The 24,227-nt window shown below is 41.1% G+C and overlaps 1 protein-coding gene across 1 annotated transcript in view; it reads left to right on the top strand.

Annotated features, from left to right (window-relative positions):
• The window catches only part of spegb (striated muscle enriched protein kinase b), a 38,269-nt gene continuing 14,042 nt past the window's right edge, over positions 1–24,227 (top strand). The window contains exons 1-25 of the mRNA XM_068705158.1: positions 1–412; positions 11,851–11,931; positions 12,353–12,419; positions 12,593–14,148; positions 14,324–14,467; positions 14,570–14,752; positions 15,714–15,880; positions 16,170–16,258; positions 18,192–18,367; positions 18,637–18,897; positions 19,001–19,159; positions 19,509–19,698; positions 19,802–20,031; positions 20,581–20,700; positions 20,839–20,943; positions 21,138–21,344; positions 21,442–21,565; positions 22,043–22,215; positions 22,307–22,419; positions 22,586–22,754; positions 22,898–22,994; positions 23,142–23,342; positions 23,602–23,659; positions 23,772–23,849; positions 24,047–24,219. Coding sequence (XP_068561259.1) covers positions 1–412; positions 11,851–11,931; positions 12,353–12,419; positions 12,593–14,148; positions 14,324–14,467; positions 14,570–14,752; positions 15,714–15,880; positions 16,170–16,258; positions 18,192–18,367; positions 18,637–18,897; positions 19,001–19,159; positions 19,509–19,698; positions 19,802–20,031; positions 20,581–20,700; positions 20,839–20,943; positions 21,138–21,344; positions 21,442–21,565; positions 22,043–22,215; positions 22,307–22,419; positions 22,586–22,754; positions 22,898–22,994; positions 23,142–23,342; positions 23,602–23,659; positions 23,772–23,849; positions 24,047–24,219 — 5,333 coding nt within the window. The remainder of the gene's footprint in view (positions 413–11,850; positions 11,932–12,352; positions 12,420–12,592; positions 14,149–14,323; positions 14,468–14,569; positions 14,753–15,713; positions 15,881–16,169; positions 16,259–18,191; positions 18,368–18,636; positions 18,898–19,000; positions 19,160–19,508; positions 19,699–19,801; positions 20,032–20,580; positions 20,701–20,838; positions 20,944–21,137; positions 21,345–21,441; positions 21,566–22,042; positions 22,216–22,306; positions 22,420–22,585; positions 22,755–22,897; positions 22,995–23,141; positions 23,343–23,601; positions 23,660–23,771; positions 23,850–24,046; positions 24,220–24,227) is intronic.

Here is a 24,227-nt window from a genome sequence, read left to right as displayed (position 1 = left end):
ATGAGAAAAGCCGAGGTGCAAATGACTCTGAAGAAGGGGGCAGATGAAGCAGCGGCCCCCCGTAGCCCCATCATCCCCCCGAAGCGGTCCAAAGTGAGCCCGGTGCAAGTTGAACCTCCGGGACCCGGTTATGCCACCCCGTCGCCGCCGGTTTTTACGCGCAAGATGAGGAACGCCGCCGTGGGGACCGGCTGTGACATCCGGCTGAAGGTGACTGTGGCCGGAGACCCCCAGCCCTCCCTGTACTGGTACCACAACGACGAACTCCTCAACATGGAGAACCAGGAGTACGGAGGGCTCTGGATTAGGGACTGCAAGCCCAGTGACGCGGGCCTCTACACCTGCATTGCCAACAATCACGTGGGAGAGGCTCGGAGCAGCGCTGTGCTGGCTGTCTTGGATCTCGGTGAAGGTAATACCACTATATATAATATATGTATAAACTTTTAAAAAAGAAGCCTTAAATGTTTTGACTACAAAACCCACAGTTCACCTAACACCTAATAATATAGATAGCCATCTATCTGATATCACAACATAATCCAGTCTTCTAATCTAATGGGCCTTTACATGTATTTAAGAATGTCAGTAATGTCACTGTCATGCTAATAATGAGGTTTTAACTACAAAATAATGTATTGCTGGAGGCCAACGTCCATGAAAATGACCCAGTGACTCAGTCATCCAAAGGCGCCCCCCCCCAATGAGCAAGTAGTAACTGCTGACTGATCTCTCAACCAGGACACAAGCTACTACTTAGACCTGGATGTAAATGCAGTCATTGTCATAATTTAGACTTGAATGGGGCTAAATGGTGTCTGTCATTATCTGGTACTTGGACAGGCTTTGCGGATCATTAGCTTTATCTCGGAACTACTTTAAAAAAATAAAAAAAATAATTTGGGTCCAAGGCATGCTACAAATAATAACATAGTCACATTATAGTTTTTTGACACTGCTCCAAAAAGAAAGGAAAGTGAGGACAAGAAGATTCTAAAATATACAGGGGTATAAATACACACAATCAAGAATACGAGTGTATATTTACACGCGTGTCGATGTGTGTCAATGTGTGTCTCTATAAATATATTTAATGTCACTCAAATGAGTTAGAATGAGTTGCAATTATTGGAAAATATTACATGCAATTAATTAATTTCCCAAAACAAGTAAAGATGCTGGGTTCAGTTTTCCCAAAAATGTTTCCCAAAGCACCTGGAGAAGGGTTACTGTGCAAAGGCATCAGTGTCAAAAATAACTAATTTGAATAACTTGATTATGAAATACTGAACAAATTTTTTTTTTTTAGATTTGATATACCGTATGTTGTTACAGATATGTATCCAAAATGAGTCATTCATTCATCCCTCTATGGTACAGAGATGAGAGGAAAATGGCTGTTGTAACCAGATGCAAGATCATTTCTAAAAGAATGTCTTTCTAAATCTATTTTCAATTTCTTGAAAGAAGAAGGAACGTTTGAACTGTTATATGCTCTTGGAGATCCAAATTTGAGAACCACACATTATTTTGATGTTTTAATAAGGAATTGTGGGTGTCTCTGTTTGAGATTAGCACATGAAGAGAACGTTGATTCGAGATGCTGAAAATATATTGTCCTTTTTAAACAACACACGCTTTGGACAAATTCCGGCCAAAGCGAGTTTTTGAGAGCGTATCACAGTCACGTTACTCCAAAAAGCCAGGAGGGCCTGTTTACACTCCCGTTGTGACGTCTTTTCATGCATTTTGTGAACCCCAGCACTGAAAGTCAGCTGCCTTGGGAAAAAAAGACATAACCACCTCCACAAATATTCCCCTCATATATCAGTTTGAGCCCTCTGTCATTGTTCCGCAGCGCGAGTGTGTAGAGAAAAGTCACTCTTCCAATTGAGAGCCGCCTTTCCTGGCTGACAGGGTATAAGTCGAGACTCATCGCTGCTGAATGCAGTTCAATCGGTTCAGCGTGAGTAAAGTTTTGGCAAATGGTGGCGCGCTCAGGTGAAGTAGAAATAAAAGACTGGGCGATTCCACAACGATCCCTGCTGGGTTCAAGCAGCAAGGTGCTTTGTGCAAGCTTGCTACAAAAACTGTGTCCTAAAAGAGGGGCGATGTCTGCATACTGGGCAACGTGATGACAAGGATTCCTTTTAGTGTGGGCCGCGACAAAACGACAGTGTATTATATTACCTTTACTGTATAAATATTGGGCGCTTGGACATAGGCCACAAAAAAGATGCACCATCAAATGTGAGTACTAGAAAAATCAAAGACGGGATGGGATTAGAAAATCGAAGACAAGAAGCTTAAAATATACGGTAATTATAGCAGTTTATTTTAGTCTACATAGTCATTAATTGCTCAGCATGGATCTTGGGCTTGAAAAAACTCTATTTGATCCTTAATCGCAACTTCTTATAGTTTGTGGCAGAATCCACGTGGGGGAGGCACTCTATTTTTTTAAATCCAGTCAAACAGAGAAGTAAGATGAAAGGGCTGTTTCGCCACACCTGTGTGATACTGTATGATGGCAGTAATCACTATGAGGGCATTCAGGTGGATTCATGTAAGCAGGCAACAACAGTCACCTAGATTCCACTAGTTCTGTTTCAGTCTACCAGCTGGACAAGAGCGTCGTTAGCATTAGCATGCTATGAGGATTATACAAGCAGTTGTTACTAGCAGTTGTTTTCCGTTGTGGTCCACACAAAATGATCTTAGACTTGATAGATTGTGAGATTTTTATGCAACACGCGTGATGGAGCTATCGGCTTTCTTCAGACCCTTAAATGACGTCAAGAAGTTTTCCTTTGACTCTTCATTTTAACCTTCAGTTTGATTCAGCCCGTTTTTGCTTTGCCATGTAGTATAGTCTGCAGCTGTCCCATCACTCAAAGAACCCTTTTCTCTCTCTCTCCCTCTCTCTCCTTTGAAAATATCTCTCTGTACACCCCCCCCCCCCACCAACTCTCCATAGTTATTTATACAGTGGAATGTGCCAGGCCTTAGATTTTTGTGATGTTAGCCAGCCAATGTCTCTCCTATTACACAGGAAGACATCACTGCTAATTTTAGCCCGGCCCTCTACTGATCAAGGAACGGGCCATTTTCCACTTCTACTAAATACAATACGCACAAGCATAAAGATGTCTGCCATATGTTGTGATGTCATGCATCTCACATGATATATATATATACTGTTTTTACTGAATAATATCTCTATCCTTTTAGTTCTGCATTTGGTTGTGCAGTCAATTTTAGGGTCGGTCAAATATCTTCAAAGCTGCATTTAATTAGGCAACTTGAGGGAAGTGACAGAAGTTGTAAACACAACATGGAAATTAGATTTAGAAATATTAGCAAATAGACAGAGCAACATTAGCATTCACTGTTTTGGTCTCCACCAACTCCTGAGAAAAATATCTGGCACTTTAAATGCTCCACTCTCCTCACCTGCTAGCCGCTAACTTTGTCTGCCTTTTGTTGCTGTACAGGTAGTGTACAGTCGGTTATTCAGAGCTGAAAAACAAATATGATGAGACCAAAAACAATGACCAGTAAGGCTCCATAGAAATGAGAGGAACTGCAGGATTGGGTAATAATTATCTGAAGGTTTTGTTCACTCCAAATGAACCTTGATCATTATACAAGACCGGTGTTCGTATGAAAGCATTGATTAGTGCAGCTTTAAACCTGTGTTAACATATTCTCGGCCACTTGGGGGCAGCAGAAACAAGCTGTGAGCAAAAAACACTGAGATATTAGCAACTTTAAAGTTGCCACAGTGGCCAACAGATGCCTATTTACACATCCAGGTGATGCAGAGCAACGCAACTTTTCCTTTAGAGTCGTGTTCCTGGAGGTTGAAGAGGCAGTGAAACCGAAAGACGCTAAAAGCTGCATAGAGCTGACGATAACAGTTCAGTAACTGACTGAACTATATTCCCTGTGTAAAGCTTGCAGAGTAATATACTGTTCGGAGAGACCTCATACTGGGAGCTTGAGATGTCACCACTGAGCATGACCATGGCCCCCTTCCAGTATGTTTGGATAGTTTCCTCATGTTGTCTTCCTCCTGGACCATTAATGTGAGTGAACAGGTGGAGCTGCAGTTACACTGTGGAAATCCCCCCCGTTGCCATGTTGCTTTAATAAGTAGCTATGAAAGTAGATCAACAAATGTTGTTTGATGGACAAGGAATTCTGAGGGGTAATCGTGGAGTTTGGTAGAGTGTTCAGTGGAATATGATATAGAAGGAGTAACTGTTCAGGACATGGCTATGAGTAAATACTGAAATCTGTCTCTGGTTATGAATTATTAAGCCTCTCAGAGTTCAGCCATTCACAGTGTGGGTTGAAAAGTATGTTAACTGATCCCATACACCATTAGGGCTGATAAATATTTGCACTTATTTTGTGGAGTTGGATGTTAACACTTGGTCGTGTTTCATTAAGTGAAACGTGTGCAGTCACAGTATATGGAATTACTTTTTTTTTTTTTGCTGTTGAAATAAATAAAAAAATACACCACCAGGAAACAAAATGGCCCAAGTGTGAAGTGCTTTTTCCAAGATGAGTGTACAACCTCCAAGCCTCTCAAAGTGAAGCCAATACAGAAGAGCCTTAAACTTGCATTCTTTCTAATGACCAGCAGGGGGTGACTCCTCTGGTTGCAAAATTAAGTCTGATTGTATAGAAGTCTATGAGAAAATGACTCTACTTCTCACTTGATTTATTATCTCAGTAAACATAGTAAACATGAGTTTGTGCAATTGCTAGTTTCAAGTCTTCTTCAATACAGCAGGGAATGTTTAGGGCGTTGTGATTGACAGGTTGCTACCACGGCTACCTCTGTGTTTATGTCTTAGAACTTAATACCTTTCACAGTGTGTTTTCAGTTTTAATTGTAACACTTTGGCTGCCTAAAAATGTCCTATTTAGCGTCCGGATGTACTTAGCTCCTTCCTCTCGTGGCGCTTATGCTTGCCAAAAAACAAGATGGCGACGGCCAAAAACCATGATGGTGACTGCCAAAAGGCCAAACTTAAGGCTTCAAATCCACAAACCAATGGATGACCTCACGGTGACTGCGTCCACTTCTTATTTAAAGTCTACGGTTAATGACGCTGTGTGTGCACACTGCTGGCGGCCTGTATAAAAACGTCCCTGAATGTTGCGGATGCAACCAGAGAAGTAGAGTAACATACTGTATGCTACGATTTGTTATTAGCAGGAATTTGTTAGAGCAAAGTGAAAGCAGCGCTCTGTTGATTAATTAGTAATTTTGGGTTAATATTATTGGTCCAATTTAATTTTCTCGGAGATGTATCATGAATAAGGACCAGTCTTATTTGGATGCAATTGTGATCTCAATATTGATCCAAATAATCGTGATTAACATTTTGACCATAACCGTGCAGCCCTATCTGCAACCATGATTTATTTAGTGTGAGTTATTTCTGATGTACCTTTTACGTACACTGCTGTAAAAGGTAGTACCTTTTTAGACCTGGGCTTATTCAAAAATGTGAACCTCCATAGGTGTGAGAGCAAACTCTCAGCGTGTGCACTGTGCTATTTTGTCCTGAGCACAGTGTGCTGCTGTGTCAATTGAAATGTCATTTCTGAGCATAGCCATTTCCGTGTACTGAGGTGGTGAAATGAAATGTGAAGGCACTACTGCCTTTTCTTTTCCTTTTAGGGGAAAGTGTTCTTGAAATACAGACTCGTTCAAAACGTACCATGTGATGACGTGACAGCGTATTCAAGAATTAGTCCACCAAATGTATCAAATATTAGCAGCAGCTGATCGCGTCATGTACAGCAGCTGTGTTATCTTTTATGTGTGTAGCAGTGTGGTGCGGCCATTAAATCCATCCTTTTGTAAACAGGATTTGCTTTGTGTAGTCGGTGTAAGCAGCCAGCAGCACATTTGCAGCGAGAGCTACCAGTGTTCCAGCGATGCAGAGGAGTGAGGAGGTCCCCGCGCAGCAATTCTCCCCTCTCCTCTGCCGACAACGCGACGTCGGCTCGTTACACCGGTTGAAGAACGAGACACGGACACATGGGGAGGAATGGGGGGAAAAAATGAAAAACGTCAACCAATGCTGTAGAACGCTGATCTCAAGAGGGCTGGATCACTCCCACTGGTTTTTCTGCCTATCGGTGTGCACTGCCTGTGGGGTGGAACACAGCGGGGGAAGATGCTCACACTGTTGCTGACTATTGTGTGGACAGGGGGGGCTCCCTCAGAGTGGATGATATGTATTCAACAGACGTGTCCACCTGCCGATGGAGATCTACGCTCTGTGCTTTCCAGAAACGGATCCTCTCATAAGAAGTGCTGACTCTCTGAAGGTTGCAACTTGTTATATAATGGACCAAAGTGCCTTCTTAACGTTTTTTTTTCTTTGCATTTGATTGAAATGCTCTCACCTGCACGTCAGCAGATTTGCAGGATATAACTAGTTGAATCTTTGACATCAAAGTCGGCATATTAATGGCTGATGTCTTTTGCAGAAAATGTCCTGATTTAGGCGTGTAGTAATGGCTCGGAACCCCCGCTGTATTTTGGGGAATACCCTGCTGCTGAGCGTAAGCCAAGACAAAAAATACCTGTCGAGGACATACCAACAGTGGCCATAACAAAAAAATCCAGACCAAAGAAAATAATCAGGCAAGTGCTATTTCATGTTATCTTTGTCAATCATAGCTCTATTTATTATATATTGGTTCATCTATTTGCTGTGTGTAGAACGTACAAAAAACTGCAAAATATTGAATGTTATGTGTCGAAAGAAGCATTTTATCAACATCACGGCTGCACAGGGTTTTCTCAATTGACAGTGCCAGATGCAATGACAATAATTAAAAGAGATGAAGCTTATCTGTACATCCTTGATCAAAAGGGAAACAGGCTTAGACCATTGTTACTGTGGAATATAAGCCAATAGAAACCAGCGTTAGAACTCTGATTAGAAATCACAGAGTTCAAGACACCACCAGAGCTTTGACCTAACTTTAAAGAATTTTGTTTCACTGTTTCACTAAAAATGCTGATGTACTGTGATGTTTCTCATGTGATTACTGTGATTATGGGCTTCTTTATTAGTAGATATGGATATTTTGAAACTAATAACATCATAAACTGAAACATTTTCTATCCCTAATGTTACAGTGAGTCTTAAAATAGAAGGGAAAGTAGAATCGAGGCGATGATTGAAAGATACAACTTATTTTGTCAAAACAGAGAGGGCAAAACTAAGACATTGAGATGGTAAAGTGTAAATCTCATTATGGAGGCTGTAACTTGAGCTATATGATTATCTGTAGGGTTACAATGACAGGTTTATGAGCCTCACTATTCTGGGAGTATTGTGTGACATGTACAGTAATGCCCCAATGCAATCAATCACTGCCATCATAGCACCGTCAAGCCACTAACTAATGAAGCTGTGTGATGTCTAATAGCATCCTCTTCTGGAACATGCTTACTACTCAAGGTGTGCTTTAAAGCAGCGCTGAAAAAAAGGAAGAGCTCTGGGCTTAGAAGCCAAATTTCATGTAGGCCAAACTATGGAATTACAACTTCAAGGTCTATCACGGGGTGCAATTTGGCCCAAAAATAAATGTTTCCATTTACATTGGGAAAGAGACGTCTGTAAATCGGCAGATCATTATTTTTTTTGTTTCAGTAAATCAACTTCCAAGTACGAACCTCAAATCGTTATGTTCTAAAAGTTGGAAAATGGGTTTCTACGGTGGTTTAGCTGCTACCACTGTTGCCTTGCAGAAATAAGGGGCCTAGTCTTGATCCCAGGTTGGGTGGCCCCCCTGTATGCATGCTCTCCACATGGCAATGTGGGTAGGAATTTCTGTGTGAAAGTGAGTGTTAATGATTGTATCAATGGCGATCTATGTTCTTTTTGTCTATCTATGGATAAGCGTTTAAAGATAATGGATGTGAGTTGGAAAAGTGGAAAAGATAGTCGAATCCTGCTGTCATTTCTCTAATTTCAAATAATTACTAAAACGAGTTGGGAGGCGGAGTTAAAGGAAAGGTTAGCGTACTTGCTCTATGGGCCCCATGGATGGAAGAGCCGGTTCATTTGATACCCAGCAGAGTCAAACTTTTTTTAGAAATATCTATGGCGTAGCCTGTGTGTTGGTGCAAGTACAAACAAAACGGGGAGTGCTAGTAATAGTCAGCAAGGCTATTGCAGTGTTAATAAATATGTTTAACTGAAAATTATATAATACTTGTGACGTCGGATGTCGTTAGAATACATTAACTGGGAACCGCAAATATCTGTGCCAAATTTGCTGCCAATCCATCATGTAGATGTTGAGCTATTTCATTGGATAAGTGAAAACTTTGACCTGGCACTAGCTTGATCGTCATGGATTTCTATTGTCGTCCCTCGATCCACACCACCAGCATGGCTCAAATCTAGTGTACCTTTTAAATGAAATGCTATGTGTATACCCAGCCCTGTTAAACATGACACTTTCATGTGGCATGTTCAGTGTCACCTAAATTCTAGCCTGTAAATCAATATGACTGGCCTCTTGGAGATGTTGCAGCGAGATAAATACTTAAACATGAACTTTTGTGATCATAGAAATGGTTAATGTAATGTACATTTCTTGTAATTGTTTTGTTTCTAATGATGCTTGTGAGTGCTTCATGAAGGCAGTTGTTAATTATGTAAAAACAGTGTAAAAAATCTTATATACAGTGTGTACAACAGACTGATATATGGTGATATATATATATATATATATATATACAGTTGTGGTCAAAAGTTTACATACACTTGTAAAGAACATAATGTCATGGCTCTCTTGAGTTTCCAGTTATTTCTACAACTCTGATTTTTCTCTGATAGAGTGATTGGAACAGATACTTCTTTGTCACAAAAAACATTCATGAAGTTTGGTTCTTTCATGACTTTATTATGGGTTAACAGAAAAAGTGACAACATCTGCTGGGTCAAAAATATACATACAGCAACATGAATTAGCAATTTTGGTGACTTAGAAAGTTGTGTCAATGAAATGAGCTTCATAGCATGGCCTCTTAACTTGTGAGTGATTATGAGTGACTACAGCTGGTGACTTCTCTGAGGCCATTTAAATAGGGCTCATTGGATACAAACGCCCACAAACGCTACAATGGGAAAGTCAAAGGAGCTCAGCATGGATCTGAAAAAGCGAATCATTGACTTGAACAAGTCAGGAAAGTCACTTGGAGCCATTTCAAAGCAGCTGCAGGTCCCAAGAGCAACAGTGCAAACAATTGTTTGTAAGTATAAAGTGCATGGCACTGTGTTGTCACTGCCACGATCAGGAAGAAAATGCAAGCTATCACCTGCTGCTGAGAGAAAATTGGTCAGGAGGGTGAAGAGTCAACCGAGAACCACCAAAAAGCAGATCTGCCAAGAATTAGAAGCTGCTGGAACACAGGTGTCAGTGTCCACAGTCAAGCGTGTTTTGCATCTCCATGGACTGAGAGGCTGCCGTGCAAGAAGGAAGCCCTTGCTCCAAAAGCGGCACCTTAAGGCTCGACTGAAGTTTGCTGCTGATCACATGGACAAAGATAAGACCTTCTGGAGGAAAGTTCTGTGGTCAGACAAAACAAAAATCGAGCTGTTTGGCCACAATGCCCAGCAATATGTTTGGAGGAGAAAAGGTGAGGCCTTTAACCCCAAGAACACCATGCCTACCGTCAAGCACGGTGGTGGTAGTATTATGCTGTGGGGCTGTTTTGCTGCCAATGGAACTGGTGCTTTACAGAGAGTAAATGGGATAATGAAGAAGGAGGATTACCTTCAAATTCTTCAAGATAACCTAAAATCATCAGCCCAAAGGTTGGGTCTCGGGCGCAGTTGGGTGTTCCAACAGGACAATGACCCCAAACACACATCAAAAGTGGTAATGGAATGGCTAAATCAGGCTAGAATTAGGGTTTTAGAATGGCCTTCCCAAAGTCCTGACTTAAAATCCCATTGAGAACATGTGGACAATGCTGAAGAAACAAGTCCATGTCAGAAAGCCATCAAATTTAACTGAACTGCACCAATTCTGTCAAGAGGAGTGGTCAAAGATTCAACGAGAAGCTTGCCAGAAGCTTGTGGATGGCTACCAAAAGTGCCTAATTGAAGTGAAAATGGCCAAGGGACATGTAACCAAATATTAGCACTGCTGTATGTATATTTTTGACCCAGCAGATTTGATCACTTTTTCTGTTAACCCATAATAAAGTCATGAAAGAACCAAACTTCATGAATGTTTTTTGTGACAAAGAAGTATCTGTTCCAATCACTCTATCAGAGAAAAATCAGAGTTGTAGAAATAACGGGGAAACTCAAGAGAGCCATGACATTATGTTCTTTACAAGTGTATGTAAACTTTTGACCACAACTGTGTATGTATGTGTGTATATATATATATATATATATATATATATATATATATATATATATATATATGCTTTATTATAATAAAGCATATATATGCTTTATTATAATAAAGCAGTTACAAATGCAGCTGTTTTATATATGAGCATGCAGCTGTTTTATATATGAGCATGTCTTTATATATATATATATATATATATATATATATATATATATATATATATATATATATATATATATATAAAGACATGCTCATATATAAAACAGCTGCATTTGTAACTGCTTTATTATAATTGTAGGCACTATTCTGGGAAAAGCATTGCATTTAAAATGAGAGATTTATTTTGAAATGTTCAATGTTGTCATATGATTTAGATATTGTATGAATGTACAACTTTGAGTAACATCATGAGCTTGCCACACACACAACATGTAAGGTTTTGGTCTTTGTACTGAATTCATATGAACAATCCCAGTGTTTCTCTATCATTCTCAAAATGACCAACATAATCCTATTGTGTTCTCTTACTGCAAGGGAACAACAGATAGGCTCTGTTTTTTTATTTTAATTCCACCTACTGTGAAGCAAACACCCCATGAGAGCCGCTGGGATGCCAATGACTCAATAGCGCTTTCTATTTTGAGTTCCACCAATGACTGAGTTTTCTCTCAGTCTGAGGAATATCTCCATATATTTCAGATGGTACAGCTGGAACAAGTTTCTATGTTTAAAAGGGATCAGATGGAAAGAATAAAGTTTTCAATTGAAATACTGAAACACCTCTATTTATCTTGTATTATATTCCCTTCCTTAATAATAACAACTTGCAGATACCAATGAGAAAATTATGAAAGATAAAGACTGTATAAATGTAGTACATTGAGCTGAGATGTGCTAATGAAGAGTGGCAACATTTCCTATTGAATGACGATCATAATCAAATGGAGATGAGTTGTAATGCAACGGAAAACTAAGCTTGTAGTTGAAGGAGATTTGATATGCCGTTTTTTAAATGCATATTATGATATATTTTAGACTGTTTTTCTCCACAGCTGGGATTATAGTCCAAACATTATGCACAATTAAAATGTACATATTGGATTGTTCGATTAACTTTCACTAAACACCATTAAAGACTGAAGTGAATACGATGATGTAGTCTATTGGTTCCTATATTAACAGTGTGCTCTCTCTTATTCTGCTGCTGCCACAATGGAAACATGTTTTCAACTAAGGCTAAAAGATTGTATAACATTTAATTTTGTAAATAATTTATACTATGAGGGATTCTCTCTGCACTTTTGTTCCAAGTACTGTTTAACTTGCACTATTTTCTCAACCAATAGTGTTCTTTAAACATTGCTCCAGGTCAAATTCTAATTCACTAGGAAATCTTTTCATGGTTTTTCATGGTTTTATATATATTTTCAGATTCCGATACAGAGGATGAAGGTGAGCAATTTGAGACCAAAGAAGATAGCAGGGATGTTGAGGACCAGGCTGTGCATAAAGGTATCCACCGTGTTTCCGGCTTGCAATTATTCCCTTAGAGAGTCATGGATTTTCTTTTATACATCTTTTATCAGCAGTAACATTGGCATTTATTTGGAGTTGTATTTGTGTCTACTTGATGAATATAAGTTTAACCATTCGCTCTCCTTTTAGACCTGTTATGGAAACAATGGTTCTTTTGCTGCTAATTGCTCCATGTAGTCGCTAAGTTTGTTTGTCTTGGTTTGGTGCTCGATAGGTAATAAACAGTTGGTAGAACAGAGCTTGCATTGGCTGAAAATGAGGCTGGCGAGAGTTGCGTTTGCATGCCTGATAACCAAAACAATGACCAGCCTTACATTTGCCTTGTTTCATAGTCAATGCAGGAACCCAATGGCTTACCTGTACAATATGTCATATCTCCTCTTTACATGAGATGCAGTGATGGACAAATGTGCAGAAGATGACAGTAGAACACATGGACATGAGGATCACTCTAACACAACCAGGCAAGAAAGAAACGTGCAAATAACTCTAGCACTTTATAAAATTAGAAAAGACCTCAGTGTAATGATTGTGTTATTGGACTCAAATTCAATACAAAAATACAAGACTCAAAAGATTGTGAATAAGTAACAACCTACCGATTCCAACAGATTTTGCTTCAAATCCTTTATTTCAGGAGCCCATCAGAGAACTTTTCAAGAGAATCTCCGCCACAAGCCCTCCCACCCCCATCCCCAAGGCTCGTCAAACGTCCCTCCACTTCTCCAATGCCAAGTCGCTCCGGTGCAACGACACCTCTCAGCTTGCGGAAAAAAATTGTTGCGCTAACTGATTACCAAGACACAGTGCCTGGGGAGTTTGAAGAAAAGGTTAGGCAGCCCAAATCCGTCACCCAAGGTAACACCCAGGACTCCCGACCACAGACTCCACTGAGCGAGTACTCCCGGAAAGAATTTACCCTCAGACCATCCCCAAAGCTTACCAGGGCAAGCTCAAAGGTTTTTGAGAAGGTCCGTGGATTAGAAGAGCGGAGACGAAGTCTTGATATTCCAGAAGGTTCCATCTCGGGAGGGTCCTGGGCAGGATTCAATCGTGCCGGATCTGTAGATTCAGATGATGGAGGAAGCCGGCTGGGCATCTCTCGAGAAAGTTCAAGGGAGGACCTAAGGGAGGCTTTGAAAGAGGATGCTGCTGAACGAAGATCTATGTTTAGACAGAGAGCCGCTTCACTGGAGGAGAAACCTCGCTACTCCCAAAAAGTTCAAGACATCGAGAACAAGTTCACCGAAGAGCTCCAGCGCATTAAGAAGCTTGTCGGTAAACCTCACATGAAGAAGTCGTTTTCAACTGAACAGCTCACTCTAAAGAGCAAGCAGCGCCTGCCTTTAAGGAAAATTGAACCTATTCCTCCACAAGTCCTTCAAAAGCTCCAAGAAAGGGAACGTGCCCAGTGGGCAAAGGAACAGAGGGAAAAGGAACATAATCAGCAACCAATGCAGCAACAACAGCAAACACGGCAAGAACAGTATATGTCCCAACCCCAAAAGACAGCAAGCAGTGGTTCAACAACGGTAACAGTCAGTAGATTTGGAGAAGTTGCAGGCACCCCAGAGTCCATGCAGTTGTCCGACTTACCAGGACAACGATCAGTGAGAGAATTAAGTAGGGTCAGTCCAGTAACGGAAATCATTCAGAGATCATCATCACCAGCATTATACCATCAACAAAGGGAAGATTCGCCAAGCAGAAATGTTGCTGAGATGACATTACGCAAGGTAGAACGAAGGCCACCAAGTCCGCTCGTGCAAAGGGTCTCTCGAATGCAAGAATCCCCGCACATCCAAGAATCTCTTTTGCAAACGTCACAAAAGGATGAGACTTCGGGGAGGAAGACGCCAATAGAAGTAACATTAAGAAAATTTGAAAACAGGCCCGAAAGTCCACTGGTACAAAAAAGGGTGGTCATTGTGCAAGATCTTCCTCCTCAACCACCCTCAAAACCCCCAAGGATGTCACCAATTACCCCAACAGAGGAGAGAATGGAAGTGGATCTATTTAAACCGGCCTCAAAGATAAGAATACCCGCGATTATTGTTGAAGATGAAAAGATGGACGAGGATGTTCATGTGAAGACAAGTGAGCCTCAGCAGATAACTGGTAGTGCCAAAGAGGGACGACATCTGAAGACCAAAGGAAAGAACCGTCGCTCTCGACCCTTGTCTCCAGAGTTAGGTTAGATTTGCTGTGCTTCTTTCATTTAGCTTTCTGTAGTAGTGTAAAGTTCCAGTCTGCTTGCTTTTCATGTTTAATCAACCTATTACTCATTCCCTACTAGAGGGGATTTTCCTCTAATTTGATCACAGGGGAAAAAAATGGCTTCAGGCTTGTCTTTTGTTAAACTGTGCAGATTCGTCAGATGATTCTTATGTTTCTGCTGAAGAAGACCCGATGGAGGCCCCTGTCTTTGAGTTTCCCCTGCAGGACACCGTAGCATCTGCTGGTGCAGATGTGCTACTTAAATGCATCATTGCTGGCACCCCAATTCCTGAAGGTAACACAACAACAAAAACATTCACAGGTCATTTTTTATTGTATATTGAAGCAATCAATACAAAAATAACATTATTTGTCTTTTCTGTGTTCTCTGTTGTAGTTACCTGGATGAGAGAAAACACAGAAATCACCGGCAATGCATACTACACAGTCAAAGTGGAGGGGGAACGACATACTGTGCTCATCAAATCAGCTAGAATAAGTGATGGTGGAAAATACTGCGTAACTGCTGTTAATCAGGTGGGCAGGGCGTCCAGCAGTGCCACCCTTATAGTCAAAGCAGGTACGTTTGACTTTGGGGATATCATATGAAATTGAAATGAGTATTTACAGTATAGTTCTGTTTTATTAGTTATCACCATTGAAATATACAATTAGTCTGCTCATTTTACATCTGAGCAGATGTAAATGTAGTATAATTAAATCTGAGATGTTAACAATTCAAAATTAGGTTTGCATCTCTTTCACAAACTATAGCCCCAGGTTGATGGATGAGGTTTCCATGGCACTAGGCTAACCTGTTTAACCAGAATGAGAAAGAGCTCTCATCCACTGCACCAGTGAAGTAGGAAGCGCAGTAGCAGTAAATGTCCCAATGTTAAAAATATCTTAATAGTTTTTTTTAATCTCCACAATAAAAATAAATTGACTTTACATGTATTTTTTTTTTTCCATACAAAAAATGTAGTCGTTTATACAAAGCCCTGCTTGATCTACATCATAATATGATGCAAACATTCGCCTTCATTTTAACAGATCAATTAGGACATTTCTTTATCAGAGTAGTAAAGTCAAAAATGGAATAGGACATTATTTTAAAATACTTTACATATTCAAAAATAGGCCAATGTATCGAACAATAATTTAGAATTTTCAAATCTCTTATTCTCTAAAAAATACAACATCTTGGTTATCTTATTGTGTTTCAGCTGATTTCTCTCCTGCTCCCTTTTCATTATCTCACTGAGCAAAATGCCTGTGCCGTATATTCCAGCTGAACAACCTCACTTATAGTTACCATAGTAACTCGGAGTCGAAACTGAACCTATAAATTGCCCACTGAGGCTCACTGGCTCCACTCACTGTGAATCCACTATTGTTTGGATTTCACATTTGACATCTCAGACTCTAATTACATTTTAACTCCTCCAGCTCTCCTGTGTTCTTTTTGAGCTCATTTGTTTGCGAGCGGGATTGTCTAAAACTAAACCCTGACACACAATGTGACCTCGTTGCTTTTACAGAGTCTGTGCAGGAGCCAAAAGGGAACCTGGGTGTGCCCAGAGACATCAGCAGCCCTATTACATCTGATGAGGAGTATCTCAGTCCTCTGGAGGAAAGCATGGATTTCGGAGGGCCTGAGCTCAGGCGAACTATTGACACACGATTCAGGAAACCCCCTGCATTCCTGGTGAGACTGTCCAGAGCTCGGTCTAAACAGATACCTGATTGACTTTCCCTTTCTTAGAGAATTACTTTTATATTTTCAGCATTTATACATACGCAACTGTATTTTTGACTGGTTTGTTGCAATATATTGCATCAAAATGTTTAATGTACAGGGTGTAGAGACTGTATCAATATGAATTCTCCTGTATGAACGCGTTGTCCACTGTGTGGTCAACACATCCATCAAATACAACATGCAGGTAAAAAAAAATGCGTCTCTCAGCTTCTAACTTACATTACATTTCAAACAGGTAACAATGAGTGATCAAGTTGTCATTGAAGGACAGGAAGTCACCATGTCTGTCCGAATAAGTGGACAACCCAAACCCATGCTCTATTGGTAGGTCCCCCCCCTTCATCAAACCACTTAGACTCATCGCTTGCATAGGAAATGGAAAAAAAAACCTTTTCTGTATCACAAACTGTGGGCATGCCTGTTTGACTGCATAGTTTGTTCTGCAGCATGCTGCTTTATTGCATCAGTTAAAGGAAGTGGAAGATTAAGTTTACTGCTCAGCAATCTCCAGGCGGACAAAAAGAGTCTTAATAGGGAAAGGAGGAAAATAACATGCTTCCCCCCAATTACCATTGTGCTGCTCAGGGCCCAGAAACACAAATGTCTGGCTGAAATAATGAGCTCTGACACAACAATCTGGAATTCTCATGCAATGCTCAGGCGGTCCAAAGTAAGAGCCACATCGGATTGAATTTCCTGTTTGTAGAATACTCCCTTATATGTTTTATGAGCCAGTGGTTTCTTCATTGCAGTTGTTAGCTATGACACCAGCTTGGAATATTCCATAGTTTTCTGACTGCCAGCAAATCCAATGGAAAAAGACCAAAGTCTGATAAGTTATTGTCGTGGAACTTCTCTCTGTTAACTGCTTCATTTTCTCGAGCATGGGCACTGTTGTTGACTTTGAGTTAATCCCACATGCACCATCCTGCTGCTGTAAATACTCACTGGTGCGCCATCTTTGGTGTTGAATTAAAAATACTTTCTCACACTTCTCAGATGGTCTGGTGTCATCCAGTCGGCACGGCTTATATGTTTTCTCCATTCTGCAGAAAAGAATGAGAACAATATCAGTGTATTTTACTGATAAGGCAGCTGGGCATGCACTGTTGCCCACCAGTTGCTTTATCAGTAACAAGGCATGTAGATGAACGTCAGACGAGCGGTGCATTGTCCCCACTGGAGTGCAAGGCCTGGCCTGTTGCATCTATAAGTTGAGCAGTTTGAATTTGAACAAATCGTTGCAGACCGATTATTAAAATTTTCTAGTGGTAATTTGAACTTCATATAAAAAGTAACAGCCTTGTTAAGAGGGGTGTAAAGATTAACCGATACCACTCCGAAAAACAGTCAGAGAGATACGGCTACATCGATACAAAACTCTAAAGAGACACAGACATCGACACCTGGCCAAGCCTCAGCGCTGCATACAGAGAGAGGGGGGTTAGACTGGACCAGAGCGCAGCGGTTGAGCTAGCAAGTCAAAAACGCAAGCAGGCAGTCAGTAGTGGAGAGCTAACGTTAGCTAGGGAACAAGCCATGAAGAGCCACAAAAACAAACAGATTTAAATGTGTCAGGCGATCGTTTAGTATACGGCAGGCTAAGCTACAATCAACAGCAGTACGCATGGCCTTTGACTACCTTCTTTGGCTTGGAGGTGAAATTACTGTTTGTGTCAATGTAGTCCTGTGACTTTGAAGAGAATCGATGGATATAACGGCCTCTCTTCCTCATTGGAAAGGGCTTATAGCGTAATATAGCGTACACGTAAACTGATACTCATTTTCTTCAGGTGGGCCTTTCTTTTAGGTGTCTAAAATATGTTTTGCTGCCCCCACATTGCAGCACATTGCTTAGCTTCCATGTTCGTACTCCTGTCTGTTTCCCCAAACTAGAGGCGCGTCATCCACTGTAGGTAATACACTGACTATGGATAAGTACCTCATACTAACCCCACCTCAACCAACCCTTTAATATGAGCGACAAGAATAGGCTGAATCACACAGGCAGGTCCTGTCATTGGAGTTAGTCATGACTCTGGAAAGACAATAGCATGAAAAGAATGTGCTAAACATAAAACTGGCAGTCCCACCCTCCACCCCCTTCATACCAGCCAGAAGAGAAGAGAGCTTGTGATTGGAAAAAGTGTGCACTTGGTCATCCCTCATCGCATAGATTTTAAAAAAGCTCATGCATGATTCATCACTTGTTTTAACACACAGCAAAAATGGTTCCCTTAACTCTCCTCTTTTGCAGGCTGAGGGACAGAGTTACGGTAAAATCAAGCCCACGTCACGATGTGCGGGAGACAGAAGACGGCACTTTTGAAATGACCATCAAGTCAGCACTGCGGTCAGACTCTGGGGTTTACACCTGTAAGATCATTAATGAGTATGGGACAAAGCAGTGTGAAGCAAAGTTGGAGGTAAAAGGTACGCTTCTTTCGAAATGCACAGGCGTTTGTTGGTCCACATTTCACTCTGTTTTTGATAATTGAGCAGTTTTTGATCAAATTTTGTTGAGTTAACAGTTTGCTTAACTGTGACTAAATTGCTGATACTAGTTTACTTATTAATTAGGATATATACATTGATACCATAACCTACAGTGAATAAAAACATAGATTCGGACCAGTAACTAGTCCAACCATCAAGTACCACTGAACAGCACTCTTCAGAAAATGTCCTTTATTTACACCCAGCGCCACCAGTTGAGCCAGGCCTGGCTGTCATCCGCCCGGTCAGGGACATCACAGCCAAGGCTGGAGAGACGGTTCTGTTTGAGTGTCATGTCATCGGACCGAAGGACACCGATGTGGACTGGCTTGCAGATGGGAAACTGATCCAGCCGGCATTGCTCAACTGTAAAATGCACTTTGATGGAAGAAAGTGCCGGCTGCTGCTCAACTCCGTACACGAGGACGACAGTGGGACGTACGTGTGCAAGCTCAGCACAGCTAAAGGTATGTCTCAAGAATATATATTGCAATATGTGGGATTTTAAATTAAAAGGAATTTACCTGTTGGTCTCTTCTACTATTCTGAATACACATGTTTACTCTTCAGAGGAGGTGACTTCATGCGGCAAACTCAAAGTCATCCCATCAATTGAGCCTCTCTTCACTCGCAAGCTGGACGTTCTAGAAGTGATTGAGGGGCGTAACGCTCGATTTGACTGCAAAGTCAGTGGGACGCCGTCTCCTAAGGTCATCTGGAGCCACTTTGGTAGGATTGTACTTAATTGCTCTTGCACAGAGGTGCATCACAGAACATCTTATATTTTAAGTGGCAATCCTTAAGATTTCCTGGTTGACTTGGCGACATCCTGTTTTACTGGTGGTCCCAGAATACTGGGGGCAGCAAAACAGACTGTCATCAGGCAATAATTGGTCCTCCTGATTTTTATGCTACATGCCTGTAAACAGCGAAAGTGAAAATAGTTGGTTACCTCTCTAAGAAGTTGGAGGTGTGCAGCCTGCCTGTACATCCGATTCTTTGTGAAATACTCTATTCTTACTTATAACGCACTTTGACTAAAGAAATATATAAATACAAACTTTTTTTTTTCCTTTAGACCATCCGCTTATAGAAAGTGAGGACATTCGTGTTCTTCGGGAGGGAGGCCGCCATTCTCTTTTCATTTCTCACGTGACCAATGAGGATGAGGGATTTTACACTGTCACGGCCCACAACAGTCACGGCGAGGCAGAGAGCTCCGCCGAGCTTTACATACAAGAACCACGGCCAGCCATCTCCTCGCAGATGTAAGAGCGTGTTAGTCCTTGGATGTTGCGCCGTCGTGTGTTTCATGGACTATTCTAGAATATGGTTTCTAAAATGTTATTTTTTATCTTGCCTTGCATTTAGGGCTAAACTGGAGAAGATGCCATCGATCCCAGAGGAGCCAGAGGTTCCGGAGAACGAGGTGGAGCGTTTCACTATGCCTGACTTCATCAAACCCCTTTATGATCTGGATGTGATCGAGGGCAAGGAGGCTGTGCTCAAATGTAAAGTGGCCGGTTTGCCCTACCCCACCATCGTCTGGTTCCACAACGGCAAACGGATTGAGAGCACTGAGGACAGAAAGATGACGCAGTGTAAGAGTTTCAAAATGGAAAAATATTCAGCCAATGCTCAGGCCAACGTACCCTAGTCTTCACAAAGCAACAGTCTGAGCAGTTTATTTCAGATTCATATAATTTGGCATTTTTATTAAAAGTTAAAGTAAAATGAATATGTTAATCAAAATTAAAAGGAACTTAGGCACTTACATGAAGAAAAGCCAACTTTCTAAAAATTTAGTATGTCTTTTGAACTGAATGAAACCCCATTATGACAGTATGTGATTAGATTAACACTGCTGTTCTGAACAGCTAATTAGTTAAATCTCTCACAGTCAAATTCAGACACTGTGACAATATCACGCTATTTCTACCTTGCTTCTGAGAATGGACAGTCAATATTTGCCTAATGGCAAGAGTTTGCTTTTCAGACATTTTAAGCAATTTTAAGAAATTACTTTTTCAGGTCATTTTGAAGGCAGGGACTGCGTTTAATTTGACTCTGTCACGGTCAGCTAAGTTGCATAGAGATGCTAATGGTACCAGTACTACTTCCTAACCTATCATCTGTGCTTCCTCCTGTAGTTCGTGATGTCCACAGCCTGGTCATCCGCTCCGTGTGCCATGCCCACGGTGGCGTCTACAAGAGTGTCATCTCTAACAAAGTTGGCAAAGCCACCTGCTATGCTCATCTCTATGTTACAGGTGATTTTCATTCTATTCTAAAAAAAAAAACACACATAGGGATTCAAACAAGAACCCCCCGTTTAAACAGATTTGCTCTGGCGAATAGGCAGATCAGAAATATTTATGGACCTCTAATTCCATTGTGGTCATTTTCAGATATCCTCCCGGACCCTCCTGATGGGTGTCCAGTGATAGAATCCATCACTGGTAAAACCATCACCTTAAGCTGGAAGAAACCAAGGAGGCTGGACCCTTCCATTGGTACGAAAGAATGATATTCAAACTTGTTTTATTCACCAGATCAAATAAGTACACTATATAAAGAAATGTAGACAAAATGATTTAAAAAAGGGTTTCATTGTAAGCTTCCTGGAAGCGCAGCAAACACAATTGTTGTGTTTTTGTGAACGGCAAAGAAGTAGTTCCAACTTGCATGAAACCCTTTTTCTTTTCAGATCCCAACTCCCTGATGTATGCCATCCAACAACAAGCCCTGGGCTCCATCCAGTGGACCATCATAGCTTCTGGCCTGAAGGAGACCACCTACACCATCACCACCCTCTCCAAAGGCGTGCGCTATGCTTTCAGGGTACTGACCATCACCTCCAAAGCTTTCAGCAAGCCCTCACCTACCACCGACCCCGTGCAGCTCCTGGACCGAGGTGCATTCAGGTTTTTCCAGAACATCCATCTATCCATCATCAGTGTGGATGGTTGAACCATTTATTAAATATTATCTGTGTGTACATTTACTTTTAGGTCCCTATCTTCAGGAAGCTCCGGTGATTATTGATAAGCCAGATATTGTACATGTGATGGAAAACCAGTCAGTCACCATCACTGTCACACTCAATCATGTCAACGCTGCAGTCCTCTGGAAGAGGTATCTATTAACATCTTCTAGTCTTACATGAATGCATTTTCCTGTGATATCGTATATATAGACATTGTCTTGATTTTACATTTTATTTGAATCTCATTGAACAAATATGTAAAAGGCTCCAGCTGATATTCTCATATATGTCAACACTGCACTTGTATTTTGAGTTTTCAATGTAACATCCATGTTGTTGGCACACGATTAGTTAAGTCAAGTGGTATCTGATGGAAAGGACGCCACCTTGTGTACCCTGTGCATCACAGAACAGTCAAGGTGTATGACTGACGAACATAAATACAGTATGACAATGCAGACAGGCCATCGATGTGTGATTATCAAAGGTAGGCCAGAGCAATGCCAAAAGTCTGTTATTGTGTCCTGACACACTAAAACAAGAGCCACCACAGATGCCCAGTGCTTACCCGCTGTTCTTCCACCTATAACATGAACAACATTTAACATATAATCCCTTCTCCACAGGAGGGGAGCGGTCCTCTCCAGCAAGCCGGGCCTGTACGAGATGACTATGCCAGACGATGACCAGCAAACGCTGAAGCTGCTCAAAGTGAAGAGCGCTGACATCGGAGAGATGGTGTTTGTGGCATCCAATAAGCATGGCAGTGACAGCTGCACCTTTAACGTGGAGATGGCAGGTAGGCCGTGGATTGATCTATCTGTCCATTCATCCGTCTAAAAGCTAACTAGTAGTAACTTGGTATTGTACCTTCGCAACTCTGTCCGCAGCTCCGCCAACGTTTGAAACTATCATGGAGGACTTGGACGTGTGTTCAGGGGAGAGCCCTCGCTTTGCTGTGGTTGTGGAAGGCAAACCCATTCCTGACATCCTCTGGTTCAAGGTTTTTATCCATTTTAGCAGTCAAAAGTAATTTAATAAGTGATCACCAAGATAACCCAAACTATACAGTAGGGTACATATTTTAAATAGAAATTTACAAAAACAGATAACTTTACTTTATAAATCTCAGATGAGCCAATGCAGAAACGTACAGTATTTGCTTTCAGAACGACATCCTGCTGTCGGAGAGCAGTCATTACACATTTGTGTATGATGATAATGAATGTTCCCTGGTGGTCCTAAACGCTCGTCCAGAAGACTCCGGGGTTTACACCTGCACTGCCAGGAACTTGGCAGGATCTGTGTCCTGTAAAGCTGAGCTCACCATTCATGAAGGTGAGAGGTCAATCTATCGGAGCCATACAAGTTTTAACAGTCTCTTGGCTGCATGGCTAACAAGAGAAGGAACTAACGTGAACGTTCTGTCTTTTAATTATTTGAGTTCCCTTTGTCCAATCAAAACTTGCTCATTTCTGCAGCCAAACGTACGGAAGATCCAATGGATGATGAGGAGACTATTCTGAGGAAGATGCGCAGACTGACTGACAACTATGACATTCACAAGGAAATTGGAAGGTAAGGCATTTTTAAACCCACATCTAAAACCCCAGCACAATATAATGATGCAAAAGGACCATAGTCTGCATTGGAACCAGTTTTTATTTCATTAAGTAGAGTTAAATAGGAATGAACTAAGTTTTTCTCCGGATTCTTCTACTCCAGAGGTGCATTTTCCTATGTGAAACGTGTGACCCAGAAGGCCAGCAAAATGGAGTATGCTGCAAAGTTCGTCTCCACACGGGCCAAGAAGAAGGCGTCTGGCCGCAGAGAGATGAACCTGCTCTCCAAGCTGGACCATGAGAGAATCCTTTTCTTTCAGGATGCCTTTGAGAAAAAGAATGCCGTCGTCATCATCACCGAAATGTATCCTTATTAGGCAGTTAAAACACAGAGTACACAATCAGCCTGGGAAAGCAGGTGAAATGATATATGAATACAAATGTTTGCTTTTTCACGTTTAATGTAGTATTATGTTGTTCTGAAGTGCTTTTTCTGAAAATGTTTTTCTTGTTAAAAGTTAAATAAATGCATATACATGCATACATACTGTAAATGTACAACAAAGCTAATTGTATAATGCATCTAAAGTCCCAGAAACAATAGCCTTAATTAATCTTTAAAGATGCCACGAGGAGCTGCTTGACAGATTTACAAAGAAATCTATAGTTATGGAGTCTGATGTAAGTCAAGGGTTTTATACCTGCACAGCAAATTTAACACCAATTTCACTATAATGATCAAATGTACTGTATATACTTTAATACTGGTATGTTTGTGTTTTGGAACCACCAGGTACGTTCATGTATAAGACAACTGCTTGAGGGCGTGGACTACCTTCATCATCAACACATTATACATCTCGACATTAAGGTAGATACTCATGCATCTTCACTCTCCCACTCTTTCATCGTCTTGTTTTGGATATATACAAAATATATTCGGAATACATTTTTTCAAAACTGCACTGGAACAGTTTTGGTTTTTACATTTAGCAAATGGTCATACGAGATGTATTCTGATGGCAGATCATGATGAAACTTTTATTTTTTTTACATTTATTTTCTCAGCCTGATAACATCCTCATGGCAGACTCCCACGGTGATCAGATACGAATCTGTGACTTCGGCAACGCAGTGCTGATCACACCCGATGAGGCTCAATACTGCAAATATGGCACACCAGAATTTGTTGCACCAGAAATTGTCAATCAGACCCCTGTGTCAAAAGCGACAGACATCTGGTAGAGTT

This window comes from Cebidichthys violaceus, unplaced genomic scaffold (assembly GCF_023349555.1).
Source record: "Cebidichthys violaceus isolate CVI_PGR_0920_01 unplaced genomic scaffold, fCebVio1.0.p SCAF_11, whole genome shotgun sequence".
NCBI lineage: Eukaryota > Metazoa > Chordata > Actinopteri > Perciformes > Stichaeidae > Cebidichthys > Cebidichthys violaceus.
The sequence above is the reverse complement of the archived record's forward strand: the minus strand, read 5'-3'. Positions and strand labels throughout refer to the sequence as shown.